At 41.3% G+C, this 26,615-nt stretch overlaps 2 protein-coding genes across 11 annotated transcripts in view; one reads left to right on the forward strand and one right to left on the reverse strand.

The window, feature by feature from the left end:
- Window positions 1-25,023, forward strand: HMGA1 (high mobility group AT-hook 1). 10 transcript variants are annotated; one of them, XM_044444504.1, is made up of 6 exons: window positions 1-1,307; window positions 2,640-2,683; window positions 9,434-9,542; window positions 12,018-12,101; window positions 15,873-15,926; window positions 22,204-25,023. In XM_044444504.1, exons 2-6 carry the CDS (start codon window positions 2,670-2,672, stop codon window positions 22,258-22,260), a joined length of 318 nt encoding a protein of 105 aa, XP_044300439.1. In that variant the 5' UTR covers window positions 1-1,307; window positions 2,640-2,669; the 3' UTR covers window positions 22,261-25,023. The 10 variants fall into 10 exon arrangements, with proteins under 10 accessions (XP_044300439.1, XP_044300423.1, XP_044300462.1 ...); XM_044444488.1 differs by having other exon boundaries at window positions 2,644-2,683; window positions 9,431-9,542; XM_044444527.1 differs by having other exon boundaries at window positions 2,644-2,683.
- SMIM29 (small integral membrane protein 29) overlaps window positions 2,324-26,615 on the reverse strand; it is a 37,570-nt gene continuing 13,278 nt past the window's right edge. Inside the window, exon 3 of the mRNA XM_044444438.1 lies at window positions 2,324-2,434. Within this exon, the coding sequence (XP_044300373.1) occupies window positions 2,381-2,434 (54 nt within the window). The 3' untranslated portion in view covers window positions 2,324-2,380. The remainder of the gene's footprint in view (window positions 2,435-26,615) is intronic.

Here is a 26,615-nt window from a genome sequence, read left to right on the forward strand (position 1 = left end):
AAATTACCTCTGGGTCATCCCAAGTGACCTGCCCAAGCTGTCCCATAAGATGTGTGCCATAGTTTTGCATATGGCCCAGTACTTTCATTTTAGTGCAAGACACTGGAAAGCATAATGACCCATCGTTAATAATCCCCAATGTGTGTAGGGAAATCATACAATAGACCATAGTAACCTACTTCAAACTAGCTATGTGTGAATAAGTAACACTGAAGTTCTCCAGATTCCACCTCCAAACTCATCCCAACTTCTCTTACAAGATTGCAAGTTTTTCTTATTTACTTGACAACTTATGCATATTTTCATGCACTTTTTCCACCAGTTGCACTTATTTGAGATACACACTTTATTTTCTTCCCACTGCTTAAAGCACATTCATGGGCGTTTTTTCCAAATGCAGACTTGCCCTGCTAATTTCTCAAATGGGCATATTTTTAGACAAATGTTTTTGTTCCACAATTGCATCACAAGCTCAAAAAACGTGCAAGCTTCAATCATAGTATGCATTTGAGTCTACATAGGCTTCTGGTACGTACGAACTAAATAAATTCTGGTCAAAACTGAATTCCTCTTACAGCCCTACCTCAACCTTAGTCCAAACTTTCGCAGTTCACAAAAGCTTGGGTTTTCCCCCTTCTTCTTTCTTTTAAATGGCATTATCCCTGTTTTTAAAAGTTCGGAAACTACTCTCCTATTTCTCTTTCCCATGATATGAACTGAAGGGAAGCAGCAGCTGTTATTGTACTTCTACCATTGTTTTCCTTTTGTTCTTGCAGTTTGCCGCTTCTGCCGCCACCCTTATTCTCACCGCTGGTTTTAAGCCGAGCAGTCCTTTTAAATCCCCCTTGCTGCTTTCTTTACATTTCCTCCACCCACAGGTGATGATGCAGTCTCGCAATAGCTCCGCCCCCTCCCCTTTACCCTCTCTCTCTCCCTCCCTCCCATTGGAAGGGCTAAGCTTCCCTTAGCCAGCCTGCCCTTATTTAATTTGAAGTGTGATTTTGCTATTTTTAGCTTCTGGATTCTCTCCAGAAAGACTTAAAGGGGTTTTTTCCTCTCTTCATTTTTTTTAATTCTGCAAATGATTTTGACCCAGCTTCCTTCCTCTTGGAACATTTTTTAAAAATTTATATAAATAAGAGGGGGCCTGTCTGCTCTCTCTCCCTCTTTTTTTTTTCCACTGCGAGTCTCTGCCTTCTGCTTCAGATCTGCATTTGCAACCATCAGCAGCCAGGAGGGGGGTTTATTTTAATTTCATCACAACACACAAGGAAAAAACATACACAGATTCGCGAATAAGAGCAATTGTAAGTTTCCGATTTCTTACCAAAAAAAAAAGTTTGCGTTAATTTTATTAGCATTTGCAATAATACTAATAATAATACGTTTTGCAAAGTCATTTTCAATTTGCCAAGAAAGGGGGATTTCGTCTCTACTCGTAATTTGCAATAGGAAGCAAGTAAGGCATGCGGAATAACGCACCCTCCTGCCTTTTATTCTCATCGTGCGTTGCAAATGGAGGAGGAGGGGTGTCGGGGGGGGGGTTCTTGGCACAGCTTGCTGGATTGGTGAAGGCAAACTGGCCTTGTAATTTCTAGATGGGGGGGTGACTCTGCCAGGCACTTCTCGGTTAACGTTAAATTCCAGGGCACTGGATCCAGATTTCATCGGGGTGGGGGTGAGTGGCTTCACGGCGTATCTGTGTAGCGGGTTTCACTACCCGGTATGCCTCCCTCTTTTTGCCCCGTCGCCCCCGTGCTGGAAGAGGTGAAGGTCGGATCTGCCCTGCCTGAAAGGCTATGATCGGCTCCGCGCCGCCTCATGCAACTTGCAGGCTCCAGTAACGCTGCTGCTGTGGCGGCTGGTGTTTCAGGTTGCGCTGCCCCCTCCCCTTCTCGTCTCTTTTTCTTGAGGTCCTCACGAAGACACGCACGCCGAGGTTGTTTCATTTTCAAATCGCGCGACATTACTTTCCTCCACTTATTAATTTATTTTGGCATTATATTTCTTCCAATAGACATGCAGATCTGGAAGTTTTTGTGTGTGTGTGCAAATAGCAGGTAGTGCATTGGGCTCACTAGAAACACCCCCTTCCGCTCTTTTAAAGGGGAAGATCTCAGAACATTCATTTCCCTTTAAAGAGAATCGGTATAATACCCAGGGCTATAATTTTACAGGTGTTAAAAAAGGCTGGTAGGTGTGAATGCTCTTTCGGTTTCATACTCTTCTTTGCTTTTCTCAGGGTGTTGCATATCTTTTCTGGCTTGCGTTTTTTGAGCAACGGCTTTGCTATTGTTGGAGATCCACACTTCTCCTGACCGTGAAACGTTGCGTGCGATTGCAACGAGGTGGCACCCATTCCCGCTGCTGCTTTTTCTTTTTAACTGTAGTCTCTTCTTGGCACTGGATCTCCTTCAGTCGGTGGGTTGCTCCCCTTGGAAGTAATGGAAAAATGAAATTTTAGAAATGTATTCAGGCGGCATGGCGGGCGGGCTTAATAGTGGTGCCTGATTAAGTCGTCGTAGTTCAAGTGGGGTTAAACGGAGGCGGGGGTGAATAGAAAGAAAAGCTCAACATTGCAGCTAAGACTTGGAACGGATTGTATGGGTGTCCCTTTCAACTACTTTACTTTGTTTTAGGTAGATTTGACTTCAGTGACCAGCAAGTAGATGCCGAGGGTGGGGTAAGTTTCCGAGCAGAACATGCTCACCTCTGCTTGAAAGCTATGTATGCTGCAAGCTTTAAAAGGATTCTTTTCTCGCTGCTTCCTCTTGAGGAAGGATCACACTTTCTCTATTAAATCAGCCCCTGAGAGCTGAATTGATGTACCTTGAAGGACAGAGCATTTCAAAAGTCTTGCGTGATTTGTCTTTCTATGTGGCCCCCACTCTACCCCACCCTTTACGATATTTATCTATTCCGATTATTTATTAAGACTTTATTACGATAGCTTTAAGCAGGTTGGCTGCTTCTAACAGTTCAACTTTGGGGGCTTCAGCGAATCCCTTGGCCAATCCAGTGCTCCTCAAACAGGCTCTTCAAGTTCTTAAGAGGGTGTGTGGTTTTTTTTTTTTCTTCCAGCATATTGTAAGAAAATGATCCATCCCCTGGGAGGTACCATTGGGATAACAGTCTCTTTGGAATCAGGCCAGTCATCTTGGGTTTGAGGAGCTCTCAACTTAAGCAATCATTTGTCATGCAAAACTTATTTTGTTATTAATGAGATAGAAGCATGGGAGTTATGGTGCAAGTGAACTGTTTGTACATACAGCAGCTGTGGGAACCTGGGAGGAGGCATGGCAGGTTTCTGTGTTGGAAAGCGCAAGAGGACTGATGTTCCTTGGGATTATGGCTGCTGGTAATTCAGTTCCTTGAGAGCAAGCCATGTACCCAGGGTTGCATGCACTGATATAGTGTAGGAGCACATACAAACAGCCTTCCCTCAAGCACACGCACACACACACACTTCCTCCCACATACACTCTTACTCTACCCCCATGACCCACCAGCTTACATGTACGGGAAGATTTAAACCTCCATTTCCTGCATGTTAAGATTGCTTTCAAAACAGGGATTGCACCAATTTAGTCAGTATAATCCAACTTTTGTGGTTGGCCTTGCTGTGCTGTCCCCACATGTGCCTTCCTTCCCTTTGCTATTGATTCTACCCAGCCTTTTTCCATCGCACACCTTCATTGCTGCCTGCAGATAAGTCAGTAGCAGAGGGGACTGGGTATCTGCGCAAGCCTTCTGAAAGATCTACAAGAACTGACTTTGGCCTGCCCATTGCCCATCTGTGTTTTAGAGCATTGAGGTAGCTTTCCTGCTTTCAGGGATGCTGAAATTCAGGAATAACAGTGTAACAGTGTCTGTTACACATTTTTTGGTGCAAGGGGCAAATTCCTAAGAGAAATAAATGGAAGCCTTGTTGATAGCCATCCAGGTTAATGAGAAAGGTTTGATAGGTTCATGACTTCCGTGTGATACCAAAGACAACTCTTAGGGATATGTCTTTAGGAAGGCATATGGGAACTGCTATTGTAAGGCACAAACTCAAGACCTGCCTTCCAGTAGATACGCTTGCAAAAAGTCTTATTCAACCAGTTGATTTTCTAGTCCTTATGACAATTGTGCTGGTCACGATGCTGTAATACCAAAGCATTGTTGATCCTCAATGGCAGGGTAGGTAACCTGTAGCTCTCTAAATGTTGCTAGATGAGAATTCCCGTAGTCCTTGACCATTGGCTATAATGCTGAGGCTGATGGGAATTGGCAGTAAAAAAAAAAAAAATCTGGACTGCCAAATCTTCCCACCCTGTCCTCATTTTATCATGCTACTTCAGTTAGATCATCAAGCCATTAATAAGATTATTTTCACATTTGATCTGTCATCTGGGCTTGTTGCACATACAGCTTGATGGCCTTGGGAGTTCTGGCATGGGAAATAAGGACTTTACTGTGGCAGTTCCACAGTGCTCTCCCAACTGAAAGTGTCAGGCTCCCAATTTCACCAGGACTTGACACTCTTGTTTTGGTAAGCTTTCAAACTGTAACACCTAGTTTTGTAGTTACTGATTTTAGTGCATAATATTTCAGATGTTGCTGTTAGGTTTGTTGTTCTTATTTTGCCTTTAGTGTTAGTAGCATTGTATATTATTTTGTTTCTTCTTTTAGAAACTGGTGGTTAGTTGTACTTGTACTATTGTTATTGTTTATGTAGTTAGAATTATATTGTATACCACTCCAGATACTTTTACTAGAATGAAAGATCAATAATAATTTTCTGTTAGATTGAGATACATTTTTTCTTTGTAGAGTCTAGCCACATACAGATCTGGCAGAAACTCTACTCCCTATGTCACTCCTGCACAACCTGGTGTACTCTATAGACACCATCATCCCCATTGCTCATCAGCCATGCTGGCTGGAATGGTAAAACTTACAATTCAGCTCATCTCATATGCATCCAGTTGTAGAAGGTTGGCATATACTCTATGAATCTCCCACATGGAAGTCTACAACAGACCAGAGCTGCTACCTTCTCAGACACTTTGCTCTCCTGTGTCCACCCACTGCCACAGGGCTTTTTTGTACAAAACAATAGTGGGTAGAGGGTGCCATCCCTATTGTATGGCATTGTCATCTTCTGGACTTTTAGAGACAGGATCCCAAAGTAGAAAGGGAGTCCTTGTGAGCAATTGGTGGATGATCAGGACTGAGTGCTGCAGTAGAACGAGACTACCCAGATTCTATTTGCAAGACTGAGAGAACCATTTTTATGGCACCAAGAACATCCTGCACTTTTCACAACCCACTCTGGTGTCACTAATCAATCGTTCGGAACAGAGAAGGATGCACTAACTCTTCTGCAATGTGGTTTTGAGTGCTGGTGGTTTTATCATCATAGACAAACAGTTGTATTTATCTCCGCTGAAACCCACAACTAATAATAATTTCATATGAGAGTCTCTGAAAGAGAATACCAGCAGTGCAGCCCTAAACAAGTTTACCCAGAAGTAAGTTCAGCTTACTTAATAGGATTTGCTCCACAGTAAGTGTAGATAGGATTATAGCCACAAAGCACCCTTTAGCTATATAAACTTATAAAGAGTGTTTATAGGAGTCTGTGACTTTAAAAAAAAAAAACCTTTGAGGATGTTTTTAAATTCATGAGTCACTTCCATAACTGAGCATGAGTCAATTTATATATTTGTAGAAAGACTAGGAGGTCTCTGTGTTGAGACTGCATGTGTCTGTTTAGGGTATATATATTTTATTTTTAAACATTGTTCCTAGAAGCACCTACATCCTGTAAGCTACTGATTTCAAGTCCTAAAATTTCTCTAGTCATACAAAGCCACATACTTTGGCTTACAAGGGACACATACAGATTTTTCTGCAATTTAACTTGAAGGTCTATTTTACTAATTCTATCAATTTTCATCCCAAAGATGACATCAGTTAAAGTACCTAGGTATGCATTTAGCCTAAGGAAGAAGGTACAGGAATGGTGGCTTGCATACGGCATTAGATATTTTATGTCTTGGATTCTTTGCCTGTTTCATAAGAGGCAAACCAGGTAGCTTTTCGTTAGAATGATAAAAGTTTTTGTGCTCCTCTGTGGCAGGATCTTGGCTCACCTGACCCAATTCTGCAGCTATTATAAATCTCTGGCCTTTTATCATCATATACCAACAGTTCTAACTTTTCTTAGCCATAGACCACTCATCACATGTGGTTTTCGTTCATAATAGCAGGGACTCCCTATAGCCTCTTCTGGTTGAAATATGGAGGCGGCTTCTCTGAACTGCCACGTCTTCCAAGTAGCAAAGGGAAAACTGAGTTATATTATTGCATCTAGGTGAACATGTCTCCTCCCCCCCCCCCCCCCCCATGAGTATAACCACTGAGGTCTTTTTGATGGTCCCTAAAAGAAATGTGTGTGAATCCCGCTGTTCAGATGCTACATCGTTGTCATCCAAAAACCACCTGTGGCTCATGGGATTGTTTGGTCAAGTGGATGCGGGGATGCTTTCTTGTAGAACTAGGAGCAGTGTGGTGCCCCTTCACTGCCATTCTGTGTCCATGCAGTAGCGTCCGTTTTGTGTAGGAGCTGGTGTGGAGCAGCTTCTTCTGGTCCCAGGGGTCACTATGGCAACAGCTCTACAGGTAGCCTATCTTATTGTGGCCGCGCGTCTGCTCTCGGTTAGATTCTGTCATCTGTCAAGATAGCATGCCTAAGTATCTGAAGGAAGTACTGTACCGCTGTGGTTGATGGAGAAAGAGCTGAAGAGCCAAATAACACAATCGCTTATCATTTTCATATTTTTATCATAAAGCTGAGGTTTCAATTGGAGCAGTGGTGCTGAGAGACATGAGTCTAATCTCCACCTACCATGCACTGTTTTAAATCTCCCCTTGCCAGTGCTTCTAGCTTTGCAACAGAAAAATAAAATACAGGTAATCTCAGGAGAACATCCTCTCCTTGTTCCTTCCAGGGCACAGCCTGTATGGCTCTTGGCCCCACCCAGAGCAAGGTGCTGTTGTCATGGTGATAACAGCACAGTCAATGTAAGGGTTCTGGCCTTCAAGTCTAAAAGGAGCCTAGCCAGGCTAACTCAAATGGCAGCCTTGAGTAGTACAATAGACCAGACTCCCCTTCTGACGCTCTAAAAATTTCAGTAGAATTAAGCTTGATTTTTGTCCCCTTCCTTACCAGAGGCCTTACATTTTCTGGAATAGGTTTACTTCATTTATTTTGGATTGAAATGCAGCTTGTTTTATGTTAGCAGGGTGGATAAAAATCAAAGTTTCTTTAAAAACAAAATCAGATATTTAAATTTTAAATTGTATTTTTAAAATTTAAATTGGATTTTTTAAAAAAACAAAATGCTTTTTGAGGAAAGGTTTATCTAAAGATAGCTTTCTCTTTAAGATACATTATAGTCCAAAGGTTATTCATCATGAAATAAGGATTGGTTTTTAATTATGCAGCATGAGACTGTATATTCATGCAATGTTTAAATTTGTTGGTAAATGAATTCCATTAATCCAGTCACAATGTCATGATCTTCTGTAAGATAATTGGCAGTTTTTTTTTCCTCTAGAAGATATTATCACAAATGCTTGGTTTAACAGTTCTCAAAACTGTGAATTTGTGTCTGGGGAGATCACAAGCCTGTTCTTCACAGCAAAAATGTTAAAAATAAGCGTACCAAGTTGAGAAAAAGACCTTTATCCTGTTGTAAATCTATGTACACAGAATCAACCCCTTACCACATAAGTGCTAAATTTCAAAAAATACAATCAATAGAAGGTTGTTGGGAGTGGAATAGATGTGCACAAGAAGCTAAGTGTGAGGTAGGAGGGACAAGCAGTAAAAATGAAAGTGAAACCATTTAAGCAGAATATGCCACAAGTCTTTGGATCTTTCTGTGTATAGTCTGAGGTTTGTCATACTATTCTTTCCCTGGAGTAGAAAACTTATAATGGCAGCAGGCCATAAAATAGACCCAGTTTGGGAATGTTTTAATGAAGTTCCTCTACCTTCAGGCAAGGCAGGCACGCATGCAAATTATGTAGAAAACCATTATTTAAATCTAGTTGATCTGATTTAAATTAAATCCACCCCATATGTTATGTTTACATTTCTTTTGAAATGGCTAGTTTCCTATTGCCCTAGTCACACACAGTCTCTATGTTTGGACTGAATGTATGGAGGGGGATTGTGCTGGCTGCATTCTCTTTTCCGTGACCTCCCTTCATCAACCAGTTGAGTGTTAATTCTTATTTCTGGACAGGAAGATGCAAGTGACCAAGCTTTCCCAAAGTAGCTGATACCCATACTGCTGGCCAAAAGGTAGTCAGATTTCTCTGGCATAAAGTTCTGGTCCTATAGAATACTGAATGCCCACAACCAACCAATGGCCCTTTGCATGAGGGAGAAGTTGCTTATATCAGAAACATCCTTCAGAATTGCTATATAACTTTAGAAGGGATCTCTGAACAGCACAATGTTGGGATCAGTACCTCTTCTCGTGGCTGATCACTGGCAATGCCACGATAAGTTAAGCAGAAATGCAATTTTGAATAATTTTGAATTGGTTTATAATCAATGTAGGAAGGTACTTCAAATAGACTTCAAAAAGAACATATTAAGAAATGTATAATCCAAGTAATCTTAAAATAAAAGTGGTGAATGCCATTAGGAGCATTTCAGTTTTTCTTTTTGACCTCATAATTCAGTTTATACTGTTCTTTCCAGAGCAGCTGCAGAGGGGAGAGACCAGATTCCCCCATTATAGCAGTGTCTATGGCCTTGGAAGGGAGACACTAAAGAACCTTATGGTCCCTGAGACATTCTCCAGGGATAATAGGATTGCTAATCTCTTCATGTGTGGATTTAATGATAAGGATGCAGCACAGTCAAGTTGCCTGTAGCCCTGCAGGCTCAGAGTATTATGGGCATTTTGTGAAGGGCTGGAGGATTTTGAGCATAAAACATAGTTAAAATATTAAACATTAAAAGTACGGAAGAATAAAAAGGTCTTGACCTGGCACCGAAAAGCATATAATGTCAGCACCAGGGGGACCTCTCTGGGAAGCACATTCCATAGCCAGGTGGCCATAGGATTCTGCGGTAATTAATAAGCAAATTATAGTTCATGCCTAATCAGTTCAAGTTTCTTTCAAATCAGGAGTCAATCATAAAAGTAACATTTGATTGTCTGCCTATGTGGGGATTGGGAAGAGCCTGCTAGAGGTATTCTTTATAAAACCTGATGATCCTGAAATGGTTAGTGTTACTAAAATCCACTTTCAGTCACCGGGCCAATATCTAGACAACAGAGTTGCTCCCAATATCTCTATCAGAGGTGTTTGAAAGTAAAACATGTGTTAACTTAATCTTATTGTTATGTCTGTCCTCTAGCAGAAGGAAGATGAGTGAATCCAGTGCAAAATCGAGCCAAACTCTGGCTGTCAAACAAGATAAGGATGCTTCTGAGAAGAGAGGACGAGGGAGGCCCAGGAAACAGCCTCAGGTTTGTGGACAGCTTTCCTGCACATACCTGGAGAAGCTTTTTGCAAGCAGTACTTTGTCTCTGGCTGTTGCCTAAATCATCTAGAAAATGGCAAAGGAGGAACACTACCTATGGCTTAAGCAAAGTTATTGCAAGTCTACTGGGAAGAAGGGCAGTTCTGCCTGTTGATGGCTGCAATTCTGTATAGTATTGTAGTAGATTCTGAATCTCTGGGGCTCTTACAGTGCTTTGTAAGCACCAGAATGCTATGATAGCTAGAGCTATACCTCAGTGGTAGAGCACATGCTTTGCACATAGGAGGTCCCAGGTTTGGTGCTCTGTATCTCCTGGGAGGACTGGAAAAAACTCTGCTGGATACCCTGAAGAGCTACTGTCAGTCAGTATCAACAATACTGGACTAGATGGGCCAGTGGTCTGACTCCTTAGTTATCCTTTTACCTTCTCTGCCCCATCGGTGGTTTTGTTTTGGATTAGTTAGTCTGATTCAGGACAATGGAGGTTCTTTATGGAAGCAGCTTCAACTCCGGAGCCTCTCCAGATCTTCTTTCATGTTGTTATGTATAATTTGATCATAAGAAAAGACCAGATCCTGCTTGTTTAAAAGGTTGCTTTTTATTGCAAATCTTTCAGAGTCATCATTCTATGCTTTGATTTCATGGCCTTGTCTTCCTTTTTTCATGGTTTTCCGATAGCTGTTATTGACAGGCTCTATTGCTGAGTGTACGTTACTGAGAGAAGTGTCTATACAGCTTTTGACACCTTACTTTTAGTGCTGTGCAGGTTCTTCTTTTCCCTACTCTCAAGTTTTGACTAACTTCCTATAGGACTTGATTGCTCACACATCTGTGACATATACTTCAAAGAGGAAAGATGAAATATGACAGGGAAATGGTAGTAATCCACTCTGTGGCTTATTTGGGGAAAAGGTCATTCATTTGGTTTGTTAAATTTTTGGATGCTACTAGAACTGGATTCCATTAGATGAGGGGAGGGCAACCATTGAGCACATTTGGCATTTTGCAGCAATGTCCCAGCACCACCACAAATTATAGTAGGAGTAAAACATTAGGACTGTTCCTTTGCTATATTCTTTCTTTTCTTCTCTCCACCAATGTTTCAGCCATTTCTCTGCAGGGGTTTTTGTCGCCACTTCTGTCGATGTAGCAGTATTGCCCCATTATCTTTAATAAAGGTGGAGAAACAAGTCCCCTAGCAAAGAACAGCTAGAGGGACTTCTTTTAAGTGATGTGTGTGTGTGTAACTAAGTGTATGTATCTTGGATCAACATAGGAATTACAAATATTTACCTGCCACTGACATAATTTTGACTTGGGTTGCTGGTACTCTAACACTGAATTGATACATTCTGGACCTTTCTGTGCTTCTGTTGCTTTCCCCATATTCATATACCTATGTTTTCTTTTCCTGCTATTTCTATATAAAAAGAAATCTTGTTGGAATGTATTATGTCAAAGTTTTAGGGCCTAAACTTCTGAAATCTGTTAATACAGTTCTTGGGTACTACATTAAGAAGATGGATCAAAATCTGGCCACCTCCGTCATTTCTTTTAGCTGGTCTGAGTCTGCAGTTGCTACCTTTCTCCTCATCCTTCTAGCAGAATGTGGCAGTTGCTTTGGAATAAAGAATAGTCCCATGTTGCTGATATGACAGGAAATTAGAAACAGTGGCCATGTGACACTTAAATTGACAAAATATATAATCTATTAAGTCTTTATTAATTTCCAGGTATTAAATCTTTGGGATGTGGTTGAGATTGGGAGTACAAATGCTTCCTTCTCATCTCTCAAAAAAGAGCTTTGGCTTAATGGGGCTTTTTCTTAACATATCCATACTTGAATAAAAAGTAGTGTTTTTTTTCTTTTCAGCCTGTACTACTTCCACCTGGATAGAAGTTCTATCTTAAATCTGATTATCACTTCCTGGTCTGTGAAAGACTTTGAAGTTTGGCACCTAGCATCCATTTCCTTTAACATGCGATCTCAGAATGAATTCTTGCAGTGGGATAGATTCTTTTGTGGGGACAGTTTAGGACATGGACTGCGTAGTCTTGGACTACATAGTAATTAGAAATGCAGTTGACACAGCCTTAAGATTATAACACTAACTTGGAACAAACTTCATTAAGAAGAAATATGTAGCCAGCACCACTAAGGTGGTACATTTTCTTTCACTGTGCTACAAACATTGTAAGATATACTCCCTGTCTAAATTGATACACAGGCATGAAATAAATCATGGGGTATTGTGTCATTTGATGCAATGAAATAACACCTGAAGTTGCTAACTAATAAAACTGTCTTCCTCAATGAAGTTTGATAGCTTTCCTTTATTTCCTTTGGTGTGGCATCTGGGTAGGGAACAGCAGGCACTGAACCTGCCTTGTCCGGTTGAACATGTACAGATGTTTCTATTCCTTTTCACCTGTTGCTGACTGTAATGCTCTTTCTCTCTAGCCAGAACCCGCCGAGGCGCCAGCACCTAAAAGACCACGTGGCAGACCAAAGGGGAGCAAAAACAAGGCCTCAACAAAGGGAAGGGTAAGTATTCTGGGAGAACAAATTTCTTACCCCTCAGGCCACACATGTGTGCATGTACCTGGAAGTGACTTTAAAACTTCATGTGGACATAAATTCCTGTCTCATGAAGCAGCAACAGGGAGAATCAAATCTGCAGGTTTTACTGGGACAGTCTCCTGATACCTTTAATTAAGTCCAAGTAACACTAGTAGAGGGGCGAACTATAGATCTAATAGAAAGGTGCTGACATAACTGCTATTCTAGATTTTTTTCCTCAAGTGGTTCTCGCATTTTTTCCTGTGTCTTCTTTACTTAGTTAAATGTTTTCTAATCCTTTTTATACAGTTGCACTGAAATTCAGTTCCTGGAGGATTTGAGGGCAAAACTAGATGCTGAACATGGGTTTTCCATGTATGGGTTTCCTTGGAACTTTGATATGGGGTCTTAGGAGATATTTTGCAGGCAGAATTAGGAGTTGGGGGATAGTTACTGTTTTACTAAAGCTAGCCATTGATTCTTTTCTGAAATTAATTCTATCCACCCAAGATATTTTACACTCTATCTGGATATGGAAGAGCATATAAAATGTAGGGGCTGGCAACCACATATATGTTGAGGTAACATCTAATTTGGTCTTTTATCAATCTTGGAAACTGTGTGTGTGCACTTGTTTGTTTTTTGCATTTTTTCCAAAGAGGGCATGCTTGAATGTGTATTTTTTTAATGAACTTGAAAATTGAAGAGGAGGAATACAGGTGCCCTGGAGGCATCCATATCTAAGCTATTTTGTACAGAAGTTATTTGATTTAGCTGGACAACTGGTGACATTTGTATTTTGTATGTGTCCTGGAAAGTGGGATTTGCATGGTTGTAAGAAGCAGAAGGGAAAGGCCCAGTCACTCATGCAGGAAGAAGATGAAAAATTCTTAGGAAAACTGAGTGTTGTCAGTGGCTATCCTGGCTGCTCCTGAACTTTGGGTCCCTTGAACTCCAGTACCCTTGTTTTCTAGTTGTTTATCTTGCGTAGCATTCAACCTAGTTGTAGCATTCTCCACACTGGTGGAAAGTAAAGCCTTTCATATGATAAGAGGCAATGTGGTTAAAACTGGGTGAAAGTTGACAAGTGAGTAGATGACAGTTGGTGACTGGGCAGCTGTGTATATGAAAAAATTGTTGAGCTAATTCACAAAGGACATATTCTTCCTTTCCTGCACCCTCCAAGTAGATACTGAGAAAGATCCTCAAGTGTGGCCCAGCTGCTTAGTCCCGAATTGGCAGCCAAGCTGCAGAGGTTATTTCAATGGCTTAAACCAAGCCCTTTGCCATCTGTTCAAATTGTAAAATGCTAAGCAAAGAGAACATCCAGCAGGGACAGTTGCTTCTGCCTGTTGCGCACCTCACTTTGTGCAGCTGCTGCATCCTCTTCCTCCTCCTGCTCTTGGACTTTGTAATAGACACTGCTGCAGAGATGGTTGGCTCAGTTAAATATTCAAGTAGGAGTTTGGGATCTCAGGTTTGTTGTCTGCTTTGGAGTGAGTTGATTCAGAGATCGTGACATGGCAGAATATCACACATGCAGCAATTAATGCAGCAACACTGAGCATTGTGATATCAGCTTCTCAGTGTTGGATGGTTAATGCCTTTCTGCACTTCATTTCCAGAACAGATGCATTTGTAGAGTTGCTCTGATAGTTGCCTGTTGCTCCTTGTGTGGATACCTGCATTTGGCTTTCCTCCAGGCCACTTGTAGTGCATTCCTTAGGTCTTTGGGGATCCAGAGTAGCAATTGCAGAGATTAAAGCAAATTTGCGGTAAGGCACCAGGTTGTTCTGATCGTCTTGCTTTAGCACGTGTTCAGATAGCTTTCTCTACAGCTGGTTTCTTGGCACTACTAAGCTAGAACAAGAGGAAGTACCATGAAAATTATATACCTGCAAGGACTTTCAGAAACTCTGTTCTTCATTCTTGTCACCCACGCTAATCCTGCTAATTACTCATCTCCTGTTTGGAGTTGTTTGAGGTGTTTGGTGTGCTGGATTGTAATGCCTGACCCTCAAATAATGCTCTGCTTTGAATCATAGCGTTTGCCCCTTCTGCAGTTAAAGTAGAATGACAGGATTCGGATACTTATAGCATCCCAAGGCTTTTATACATATAGCTGTCAGAAGGTCAGTCTGTGATCATGGAGGCCAAGTCTTCATGGTCTTCATACCCACTTCTTAAAGATGTGGGGTATAAATACTGGTGAAGATGTCCTAGGAGTGGAAAATAAATTTGCACAAAGTTCCAAGAATGGGGTGTGTGTGTCGTGTTTGGTTTCAAACCTGTTTTGAAAATATGCGACTCATATCCTGCATACTTCCCTGAGTCATGGGGCTGGAGCCCAGATGGCTCCTGCTGAAATTGTTGTGAGGGTTAGAGATGACAAGGGAGGGACTTGTGGCAATGTCCCCAGAAGGCAAAAGGAAAGGCCAGTTGAAAGAGACATCACTGCCTACCCCAAGTGTTCAAAGCTCATATGAGTCACATCCTCGGATCGCAAGATTAATTTAAAATTCATGGGACTGGTACATGGTTGTAATACTTTTGCATACAGTTGGGGAGTTTTGTTAGATCAACTTTGGCACAAACTATTTCAGTTTCATTATTTTTTCCTTTTGGATATTTGTGCTGCTAATTCAATGTTTGTCATCTATGTGAACACAGTTTGGAACAGAAATATTTGCAGTGGTCTACCACCTTTGGATGCTTTTTCACAAATAGCCCTGGTGCTCAGAGGAAGATGCTCTGTAGGTCATTTCAAGTACCAGTTTTGGAGACAAATGTATTTCTTAGAGCCTCCATCCAAACATCAAGTTTAACATTTCAGAAATGTTGATGCTTTTTTCCTAACCCTTTAATGGGCTAATTACCACCACACCAAAAATGTTTTGGTGCTAAAGCCTTGGGTGTGGAGCAAGCCTTAGGGTAGTACATCTTGCCTCTTAAGTTGCCATTTTCTTACTCCTGGTTTAGTTAAGATGTAGTGGCATATTATGGATTACATGAAACTGTAAATTAATGGATTAGGGTTGGGGAGGTGGAAGTCCCTGAGGATTGTTTGTGTAATGGAAAAATTTTTTAAAGCCACTGATTTTTCAGGAACAAAGCCCAGAACTGAAACTGTCAAAGGAGTCCTCACTCACACCAGTACTGGAACCATGCCAAGTTTTAGAACAAAGAGCTTCCTCTGCAGAGAGTGTTACCATGAAACTTTGCTTACTCTTGATGTTATTTGGTGATGACTATATTGTGATTTGTTTATTTCAGACTTTGCCCAGCAACATATATCTATTTATTATATTTATGTGCCACAAAATAGCCAGCAGGACTCTCTAAGCAGCATTTAACAATTAAAATTAAAATGTTGCAATACTAAAATCAATAAAAACCAACCAGATGAAAATGTAACGATGAACTTTAAAATTATATTAAGACAAGTAAGAAAAAACAATTAATGAATCATAGAATGTATACAGTTAATAGAACTATTTTTAAAATCAGTTGTTAAAGTCTGAAAAAGAGGATGGTTTTTGCCTGGCACCAAAGTGGTGATGGTGCCAGGTGAAATTCTCTGGGGATCCTGTTCCATGGATCCCAAAGACCCAAGAAATACAACTGCTTTTTAATCAGGAAGTAGAAATCCCAAATATAGAAATATCTGAAACAGGTCTAGGTTTGGGCTGGATGGCAGAAGCCTTGTAAAATTGGCTTGACTTAAAGCTAACTTTTTGTTATGTTCTTTCTGTCTAGAAAGCTACTGTAACAACATCTGGGAGGAAACCTCGAGGCCGACCCAAAAAATCAGTAAGTGGTTGTTTTTAAATGGTAAATATTTCTCTGAGAAAAATTGGCTATGGTGGCTTATCTTGCATTTAGAACTTGGCATTTCACTTGGGGAAGAGATTTGTACTTCAGGTCTACTCAGGAGTAGTGGGCTGTCCAGTAGGAAAAGCGAATTGTTGGATCAAGAGAAATTGACCTACAAAACATCATGTGATTTTGTTACATTGAGAACTGGATGCTAGCCAGCAGGTACTCAACCTGGAATTTTCAATCAGGCTGCCATCCCAGATATATAATAAATTCTTGGCCTTCCAGTCTTGCAATGATAGGTGCTGAACTGTCTGTGAGACTTGTCACAATTGTCTCCTTCCAGACCTATGGCTGAAAGGTGCAGTTCAATGGCTTTCACCTTCACATGGCTCTTGCTTTAGGAGTGTGATGCTTTCAGTCCTAGTAAAAGTCTCTAGTAAAATCAGTCTGCATATGATTGAACTACTACTAGTAGTAATTATTATATTACCTTTATATCTCACCAGTTTACCTCTTAATAGAAACCTTAGATGGATTACATAATCCTCCCGCTTGCCATGTTATCTTCACAGCCCTGTTGCAAGATACCCACTCCAAAAGCATGGATGGTATAATCTGATGTGAAACAAACAATTGTGTCCTCTAGTTGAGTTGCTACAGACTCTGAGGCCTCTCATTTCCTGACTTGTACGTGGGACTGGGATGGTGCATGGCTGAACAATTATCCTTGGGGGAGTCGTATCTGTTCTAAAGGAACTGCATGTCTTCATAGCCAAGCAACCGAATTCAAGCCCACCTGGTCACTGAGGCCCATGTAGACCAGTAGCCTATTTGATGTCTCCTCAGAATAGACCCTTGTCATTACTCCTTCTGTGTGGAACTCCTTGCCTGTTGGTATCAGGCAGGCAGCAGCAATACGCTGTGCGCACCTCCTGAATACATGTTTTAAGAAGTTGCTGTTCTATTGACACCCTCTGATTTAAAGATTTTAATTCTGTATTTTTATCATGATCATCATCTCTCCTTTTTCATGCTCACTGCTTGGATATTTTATTGAGCAATGTGATGCATAAATCTTAAAAGTAAATAAAGATAAAGATGCTTACCTTTCAAGCAATAAAACAACTTGCAGGAAGAGAGAGAAATTCTGGGGAATGAATTGACTGGTGTTATGTCCTGAGGGCAAACTGTACTACCTTCATCTCAGAGTTAGTGTCAACTGTAGCAACACAACAGCTTCATATTCCTGTCTGGTAGCTTCTCTTTGGCACATTCAGTGGGAGATGGGCTTCCTCTTTTCTCATCATGACTAGGCCAAGGGTGGTTATGGACGCATTTGGCATTTTTAAAAGGATCCCTTGTCATTGTATATGGACTCTTTACTTGCCTTTTTTCTGGCTCCATGTTTCTGTGTTCTCTCCATCGCTATGCCAATAAGTAGTCATTTCTCTATTCTTTTGCATAAGGCAAGAACAACCTAATTTGATCACTCCACTGCCCTGCCCAAGCCAGTTGGCATGATGATGGCAAGGGAGGATGGCCCACTACTTTTTTTGCTCCCCTCAGTACAGAGGGGGGCACAGATCTCCATATCTCTACATGAAGCAACAGAAGTACAAGGATTCAATCTGCAACACCTGGTCAATTCCAGGGCATCCCTTTGTTATCTCTGATCACTGGGAAGACAAGAAGCACACAAAGGGATCCACAAATTGGAGATCTCATTGACATTTCTTTCCCCAAGATAAGAAGAGAGAAGCATGGAGGGTGCCCATCCCTTTCTGGACTGGGCAGGCCCATGAGTCAGATCAGGCCTGTAGGCCAGACATTACTCTCTGCTAGCATAGAGTGAAACATTGCCATATTGAAAATTGGCTGGAGGTGATGTAAAGAGTTCCTTGGGTGGGGTGTTCCATTTTCCTTTTGGGGGGTAGAGATTTGTTTCCCAGCCATATTTATGTGAATGAGGAATTCTTTCCATAGGGATGAAAAAACCCCTACTGAAATTTTACTGTAGGACCCTACAAAGGGCCCTGTTACCCCTACCCCAAGTGGTAGGCTTTGACTCTAGAAATCTTTGTCTGGGCACCATCTTCCAGTTTGCTGCCTCTCCATTGTCCCATACTTCATAAGGGGGAAATAATTTGTTGGGCACCTCACCAGCCTTTGTGGGTACATGTTGGTTACCACAGCACTACGAAGTGATCTGCAACTACAAAAATAAAAATAGGAAGTGCATGATCTCCGTTTTGTTTAAAATGCCAAGTTAAAAATACTGCAACACACAAAAAGGACCAAGTTGCTCAATATGTGAGTTATTGGGTGCTCTCTGAATCCGGGAGACACTACCCTAAGAAGATAGGGTGAGATGCAGATACAAGTATGTTCTGTTCGTGTAGGTCAGGGAGCTTGATGAGTCTCTAGTGGAAGCCCCAAGACCAAGGGTATTTCCTCCTTTGATGGTGATTGCTTGGCGTCTGCTTGTTGTGTTATCAGTTTAAAAACACATTGGCATCTTTCTCCATGCTGCCTTCCAATTTATGATTGCTAGCGTTCTTTTCTTTCTTGCACTGAAATGAGTAACAGGAAGTGGTTTGTTCTCTGTTAGCTGGCTTGGATCTGGTGCTACCAGTGTGGCATTCTAGCATTCCTGCAGAATGAGTTCTAGGCAGTTTCAGCTGGCCGTCATGGTCTACCACAGCAACTGCATCTCACATCCCACTAAGGTGTTCTGGTCTGGGTTCAAGAATTCACCATCAAAATGGGTTTCCCAGTTATGGTATATACTGTTTCCAGGACTGATCTCTCAAATGCATCCCCATCTGCTGCTGTGGTGAAGGCTAGACTGACCATGATGTAACTGCAGGTTGTGTCTTCTAATACTGGCTAAGTTCTAAGCATGCCTTTATGTAACTGATGTCAAAATATAGAATACACTTGTTGGGACACCAGAAGGAAAACAAGTAACTTTTCCTTCTGGCAGGCCCCTTCTTTACATGGGTTCCCCAGGGACAGGATTTCTGATAGGTTTTTCCTCACTGCCTGGCACACCTAGTCTGTCCAACTGCTTGGCGAGTCCCTGAGCCCTGTTGCAAAAGAACCCTTTCTTCAGCCCAGGCCAAGGGAAAAAGTAAAAGAAAGGTGTTTTGAACTTTTCCTTCCCTAAGCCCAGAAACAGAACTTAACAAAGTCCTTCTGAAATACAAACAGTAGCTTTGTGAGTGTGGTCATTAATGTGAGGAACAGTTCAGTGAGAAATCCATCTGAAAGGAACACAACCAAATATCCTAATATAAAAAGGAGTTTAATGAAAAAGAGCAAAGAACAGGACAGGGTCAGGGAAGACCACAATTAAAAATATACAAAATTCAAAATCAAATTTAAAAACCCATCTAATTTATGTTGCCACATAACATATTTGAGTAGAGCCTTGTGTCCCAAAGCATGTCAAGTTTATTGCAGAGAGGACAGTCTGAGACACAAAGTATCTTGGCTTCTAGTTAGATGGTCTATCAAAAGCTGAGGACTGAGTGAATCTTTTTATAGGAACTTCAGTAAAAGCAAACCCCTTTGCAGAGGCAGATGGTTGGTATGCCCATAATGCAATAGCTTCCATTTCTGATATCACTGATCTAGCCAGCAAATCAGAAAATTACCTGGACCCACTTTTTCTGAAAACATATATGTTAAAGCCCTAAAGTGGTTGGATCTAGTTGGCTGATTTTAAAAGTGAGGATTAAGGTTTTGGTTGCATTTTAAAAACCAAAGAAGTGAGATATACCTAAATAAAACTCTTCAATGTGATGATTAATTTTCTACGAGTACTGTCATTCTATATCAGAAGTAGGGTTTGACAGAACTCTGTAAATCTATTCTGTTTGCTTTATCCTTCCTTTTGTTTTAATTCTAGTATATTCTTAAAAATGCAAGTGAGGGGTGCGCTAATCTATATTGTTCCATTGTTTGCAAAAGAAATTTGATTGTAAAGTGGATTGACCTGTAATTTGTATCTTCTAGTATCCTGGACCTGGAGGAGCTTGTAGCAAACCGCTTTCCATGGTCTGCACTACCATTGTGCCCTCACCCAAGCTCTGGTGCTAGCAAGCAGCTACAGAACAAAATTTTAAATTAACTGCAGTGTTCAAAGTATCACTGCACAGCATTAGGAGAAATAAATGTGGGGGAAGGGGTGGAGTACATTTCCTTCTTGGTGCTATCATTGTAATTTTTCACAGTGCTTCATAGTGACACCCAGGAGCAACCTTGAGCTCTTGAACACACTGCAGGAAATTGTGTATAGTAATTTGTATTTATCTGCAGGCCAAGGGGGGGTGTTCCCAGAACAAGCATCAGTGCCAGGGGCCCCTAGAAGAGAACTGGCAGCTGCCAAGTGTGTCAAGAGCTGATGCTGGACCTGCTAGCAAGTACATATCATTCTCTCTAAGCAAACCAGAGTAGTTGACTGCCTGCCATTTTGGAAGTGAAACAGGACCACATAAAAAAAAAAAAAAGTGTGGTTTATGTAAACTCTTAGAACTTCCTAGATATGCTTAAGTATGTGTATGTTTTTAAATGACTTAAAGCAACTCAAAATGACCTGACAAACACTTGTAAACTTCCAGGACATACAGAATGTTGAGGGCAATTGAGCATAGACACCATCTGAAGATAAAACTTGGTTGGGGGGGGGGGGGTCACACTGAATGCTAAAGGCTGGAACTGTTGTCTTTGCTGCTACCATTTGCTTGAATGGAGCAGAAGTCCCACTGCTGCCCAAGCACGACTGTGCTAAGATTCAGCCATTCCATTTTGACTTCTCTAGAGCTTGCCAGATTCTTTGTAATTTGGCTTAGGCTACCAGCCTGGTTCAGTTGCAGCCCCTGCCCCCCTAAAAAGAGAGAGAAGCTATATAATATCAGTCATTTCCTTCCTGTGCTAAATGAGGTCTCTAGCCCTGGAACTGGCTGTACAGACTTGGCAGGCACATTCCACAGTGGCTTAAATGTATATTTTTATGAATGAAACACAAGGAAGTGGAGGTTGCTGACTCACACACACACTCAGCCATGACTCATCTCATTCTGACAGCATTTGTTTTTCTTTAAAGAGAGCAGACAGGAGATACCTCCTTGAAGAAATATGTTCCCCCTTGTACACAAACAATTGCTTTTCAGAGCTGGAAGGGTGTGGATGGTAGGAAATCTTTTTACTGAGCAGAGTGAATGAAAGCTTTGTAGAAAATAGAGAAAAACAATTTTGAATTAGATGGGTTTCTTAATACCACTGTCCCTCTTGTGGAAACTCAGTTGCATGACAACCAAAACACAGAAAATAACCCATTTAGGGCTCTCCATGCCTGTGTTAAGCATTGTTCATGGCACCTTTGCCAACCTGGTGCCAGATCTGTTGGATTACCCTAGTCAGTGGAAGTTGTACCCCAACACATCTGGAGGGTACCAGGATAGGTAAAGCTTGTTTATGCTATGTAATCAAAGTTACTTACTGCCAATTGGTAACTTATGACAGAGAAGTGTGGTGAACATTCTGCACCATAATAACAGCAGGGCCTTTGCTGCCTTATTTGGTGCCCAGACTGCTTCCTGTTCAGGTCCCCTGTTTGTCTGTGTAACTGCTTTGGTGGAAAAACTTGTTTGTGCCTTTGTCACAGCTGACTATGCCATCTGTGCTAGCATGATGTAGGTCTGCTAGTTTCTGCCTGTCACTCAAAGTTTTGAAGGCTTGTGTTTATTATAGCTGTCTTCTAGGAGGAACCTGCAGCATCGATTTGAAAATACATTGCTTTTTCAAAGGATGAAAAGCTTTTTTTTTTCAGCACAGGATGGGACCTGGGAGAACTACAGAAAGCAGCTAGTTGAGCGCTTGGGAAGAAAAGAGGAGAGGGAGCTATCTAAATGCAGGCATTTCTTGTGTGTGTATTCTCAGGGCTTCGTTTGAGCCAGGTTGCAGTAAGTTGATCTTTGACCTGCTTTCCAAGATCACATTTGAGGCTTGAATAATATAAAGCAGTAAGTTTTGTGACTCTTAGTGCAGTGTAGATTTGAGGATGTGTGATGCAACTAGTTACCACATATCTGTGACTAGGAGTTGGGATGGCCATGTCAGAGCAACTGAAAGGCAACCTCAGGTTCCTGCACTTCTCCCTTCATAGCTGCCCTAGTGATGATAATAAACAATGTTAATTAGCCTTATGCCTAATGTGATATAATCCCCTCCATGATTGTCTCAATCCTTTTCTCTTCCTGTCCAGGAAAAGGATGAAGAAGAGGTCAACATCTCCCAGGAGTCGTCAGAAGAGGAGCAGTGAAAATAGCCAACTGATTCTACCTCACAGTTCATTTTTCCTATTTCTTGTCGAGTTCTGGGACTGAGGAAGGAACAAAGAATCCTCACCCCTTCCCTGACCCCCACCTCTTCAATGTTCTTGCAGTCAAAACAGCAACACTGGAGTACAGTGTGAAACAAATCAGTCATCGCATTTGATGTATAATGTTTAACGGGAAAACCATGTATGGTTCACCCTTCTCATTTGACAGGGTTAAAATTTTAGCCTACCAGTTCATGTAATTCTGTGTCAACCTTTCACAACCTGGTGCCCTCCAGATATATTAAATTGCAACTCCCATCATTCTGAGCTGGTACTGATGAAATGTCAAAAAACATCTGAAGGTTGCCAGATTAGGGAAGGTTGTTCTTTATTTTGTATGTTTTTTGGCCTATCTCTTCAGTACACTCCTTGTAGAGAAAGGGGTATATAAATCTTTATGGTAACCACTTATTCATGTTGAAAAAGAGTGGACAGCCTAATTATTCCTGAAATCAACCTGATTTCCCTTTTACAGAGACCATACCATCCTCCAAAATGATACTTGGCAATGGCAGAAAGTTATGCCATGGAGGAGAATTGGGGATATTATCTGCATTTATTCTGGGATGTCAGTATGGTGAGAAAAACCACAACACTGAAAAGGAGGAAGGCAGTAATTGTTTCCTATTGTAAGCCATTTGCCTAGGTCCAGGTTTTAGAGGATGTTAGCTTGCCTTTTCTCACTCCATTTCCTGTGGTTGAAGCATAATATGGCTCTTCACAGTAGCCCTGTAATTTGTTGATGGCACGCAACTTGGCCCCAACAAGCTGCCTTGGAGCCCAAATACTTAGGCTTGCTATTGGTAAAACTGCTGGGGTCTGTTCTTTTATTCTCATCTGCCAATGGGAGCTCTTTCCAATAACCACATAACAGTCCCTCCCATCTACTCCCACTGTAACTCCAACTGCCCACTCTCAGGTCAGAAAGACTTGCAAGTGGGAGCGTACAACTTGACAGTTCTTTGCCTTGGTGCTTATTCATTCTGCACAGAAAGGAGGACTATTGGATCTCCTTTGACACCAGACAAGTGTTTGTCAAGACCATGGAAAGCAGGATGACAAATTCCCTCCCCCGGCCCCCAGTCTCTTCTGGTTTTGGTGATGTTCTCAGTTGATAATAGCACAGTTAGAGTGTTAGCCACAGTTGTCTTTTCAAAACATGTTGTCTATCAAGGTTTTTCTCTTTCCTTCATTCACAACTACCTCTGGATAATTTAAGTTTCATTCTCTTAAAACATGGAGTTGCTGCTGTTTGTTGCTGCTGCTTCTGATGCTGCTGTACTGGTTACAAAGTTTTATTATTCCAACAGGATCTGTCTGGTTTTTCTCTGGAACTGACATAATACACTATAGATAATTTAGTTTGAGTTGACTTTTAAAACTATTGTGCTATTAAAGGGATAAACACTTAATTTGTCAGACTGATGAGTGATTGGGGAAGGGGGGAGTTCTTTGAGAATTGGCATCATTTCAAAGGATGGTTTATTGACATGTTCAGATTCCCAAAATCAGAATTGCTTCTGAAAAGGGTTATTCAAGCTCCTTGGGCCTCTTTGCTCAAAGAAACCCATCTCTATTTTTTCCCCTAATAATAGACTATAGGCAACTGCAATGAATAGCTTTTAAGAGCATTTCTGGGGGAGGGGGGGTGCTTAGCAAAGGCTCATTCTACCAACATGCCTGACAACTGCAAGCCATGTTGAAGCTTGTGTCAGTTCCTGTGCTTCAGTATGAAGACACATAATGGGTACATTGTCCATGTGAAGGTGAGACCCTGGTACAGCTCAAATCTCAAATGGCTTGGACCTCATTTGATTTGAGTATTTGTTTCACATGCATTAATTACACTCTGGTTTAGAACCACATTGCTCAAAGATGCTGCTCAGTGGATATAGCCCTAGCATGGACTTCCTGTTGGATGTTAACTTCTCTGTGGGGAGAAAACAGCAGAAGATTGAGAACTTCTTGAACTGCTGTAAGATTTTAGTAATTGCTGGAGAGATGGTCTTTCACCTGCCAAGACCAATAAATAGTTCTGCCTCTATTTTGCCTAAATACTGTTTTAAGAATAATTCAGTGATGATCCTGCTGCTCTGAGACTGGCATCTTTCTACAACCAGGTTGGCATTATTTGCACAAAGCCTAAACAAATCACTTCTTCAGTTTCCAGGTTGAAGATTGATGTGATGGTTAAATAATATGCCAACATGAAGGGGAGTCTAACTTCACTATTTGTCTGCCATTGGCCAGCGACCTGTCCTCTTTAATTTTACAATTTTATAGTTGACATACCGGGGAAGTTGCAAGCAAGGAGCAGTTTTTATTTCTGCCTCAAACAATGCAATCCAATGCACATCCACTCAAATAAGTCCCACGAGGCTCTGTGGGACTTACTCCAAGGTAAGGTGTATAGGATTGCAGTCTTAAACTATTAAAGAGCTAGACAGTTCTTTCCCCATCTTGCTTGATCTTTTCAGTTAGCTGAAGCCCTGGGTCTGAAAGCAGGTTTTTTGGATTTTTTTTCTGAGGACAGTGGTGTTGGAAGTTGCCTTAAAGCAACTATGCAAGAATGCACAGGGATGGAAGAAAGATGGGGTGACCACTGGTTTTGTGGGTTGTGTGGATCTCTGAACCATTGCTAACAACTTGATACCTTTTGCCCATTTGCAATTTACTTGAATAAACATTAATTGATGTTTCAAACCTTGCCTTTGAGTTTTGTTTGAGGAGTGTGGGAATGTTTCCATGGTGCCTCCAAAGCTGTAATCAGTGAGTGTTCATATATGACAAATTAGGCGTGCAAACTCAAGACAATCCCTTTCAGGAGGCACACAGAGGACTCGTGTCTTTTACTGCACCAAACTTGTTACTTCTTTCACTTCAGAATGTAGAATCTCAGCTCTCTTGAAGAGACATGTGAGTATGAGGAAGCTTCACTGTACACGTAACACTTCAATCTAAATACCTTTGGGTAAAAACAGATTCATGGGCTGGTTTGAGCTCTTGTGGGAGATACAGATTAAGAAAGGAAAGAAGTCCAGTTTCCAACATTTCCCAGCTAGCATAGCTGGTAGGGGGCTGCAGGGAATTGTGGGAGTTGTGTTTAAATATGCCTAGCACCACAGCCTCAGTAAAGCTGCCCTCATCTTGTGCTATAACAGTAACTCCAGTGACATCTGGATCACAGGCTTCTTGCAGAGTTTCAGTAGAAATTCGTCCTAACCCTCGTTACTTATTTTCAGAAGCCCATGGACAAATGTAGCTCAGATCTGACTGCTCAGGTATCCTGTATTACCATCTTTTAGAAAGATGCAGCCCCTATTCATGTTGATTAAAAAAGGGAGGCTTTCTAAAACAGCATTACCTCTTGTCCTCCCCTTTTCTGTCTCATTTTCCCCTCCTTGGTATGATTTGGATCTAATCCAGCCTTCCCCAGTGATGCAGGACATAGAACTCCAACATATCTGAAGGATACTAGCTTAAGAAAAGCTGCTTTAATTAGTTTTCAGCTGATTTGGGATTTTTATCAAAGGTCTAAAGCAAGCAAATCTTTTACTAACAAAGATTAAAGAACTCTATTACTTGTATTTGAGAAGGTTAACACTAGCTTCCTCTCTTATTCACCAATCACATGAGGGGGTTGTGGAGCAACACAGGGTAGTCAAATGACGATGGTGTCCACACAACATACAAGTCACAGTCCTACCAAACTGAAAACAAAGCAAGGGTGCTGCTATTGCTGAGCCGTTTCAAACAACCCATGTTGAAGTCAGCCTGTGGGGTCAGATAACCCATGGTGGCAAGAACAATGCAAAAACAAGCCATGGGTTCTCAGGACAGCTTGCTCATGGAAAGTAAGCCACTTTGTAGAAACGGAACCAGGTTTGGACAACACAACAATCCACCATGACAGGCTACCCACTACCCATGGCATGTTGTGTGGTATGAACCAGATGCTACAACTTGTTGCATGTTGAATGCAACATGGCAGTTGTTGCAACTGAGCAGTACTAATAAACAGCAAGCTGCTTGCAGGAAACACTAACATTACTACTTCCCCATATACTAACTCCAGCTCAGATTAACTGCGCACATACCTGCTAGACCAGCTTGACTAAACCAGAATCAATTAACACTTTTTGTGCTTAAGAATAAATGGAAGCAATTAGTGCAATACACATTATGAGACATTCCCTAGTAGCCTATTAGTAATATGCAAATTAGAGTCACTTTATTTCCATATCCAGAGACTTTTTTTCTTGACAGTCAGAAGTTACCTGGAAGCAAAAACTGCA

The sequence above is a fragment of the Varanus komodoensis genome, unplaced genomic scaffold, assembly GCF_004798865.1.
Source record: "Varanus komodoensis strain SLA01 unplaced genomic scaffold, ASM479886v1 scaffold1, whole genome shotgun sequence".
NCBI classification, from domain to species: domain Eukaryota; kingdom Metazoa; phylum Chordata; class Lepidosauria; order Squamata; family Varanidae; genus Varanus; species Varanus komodoensis.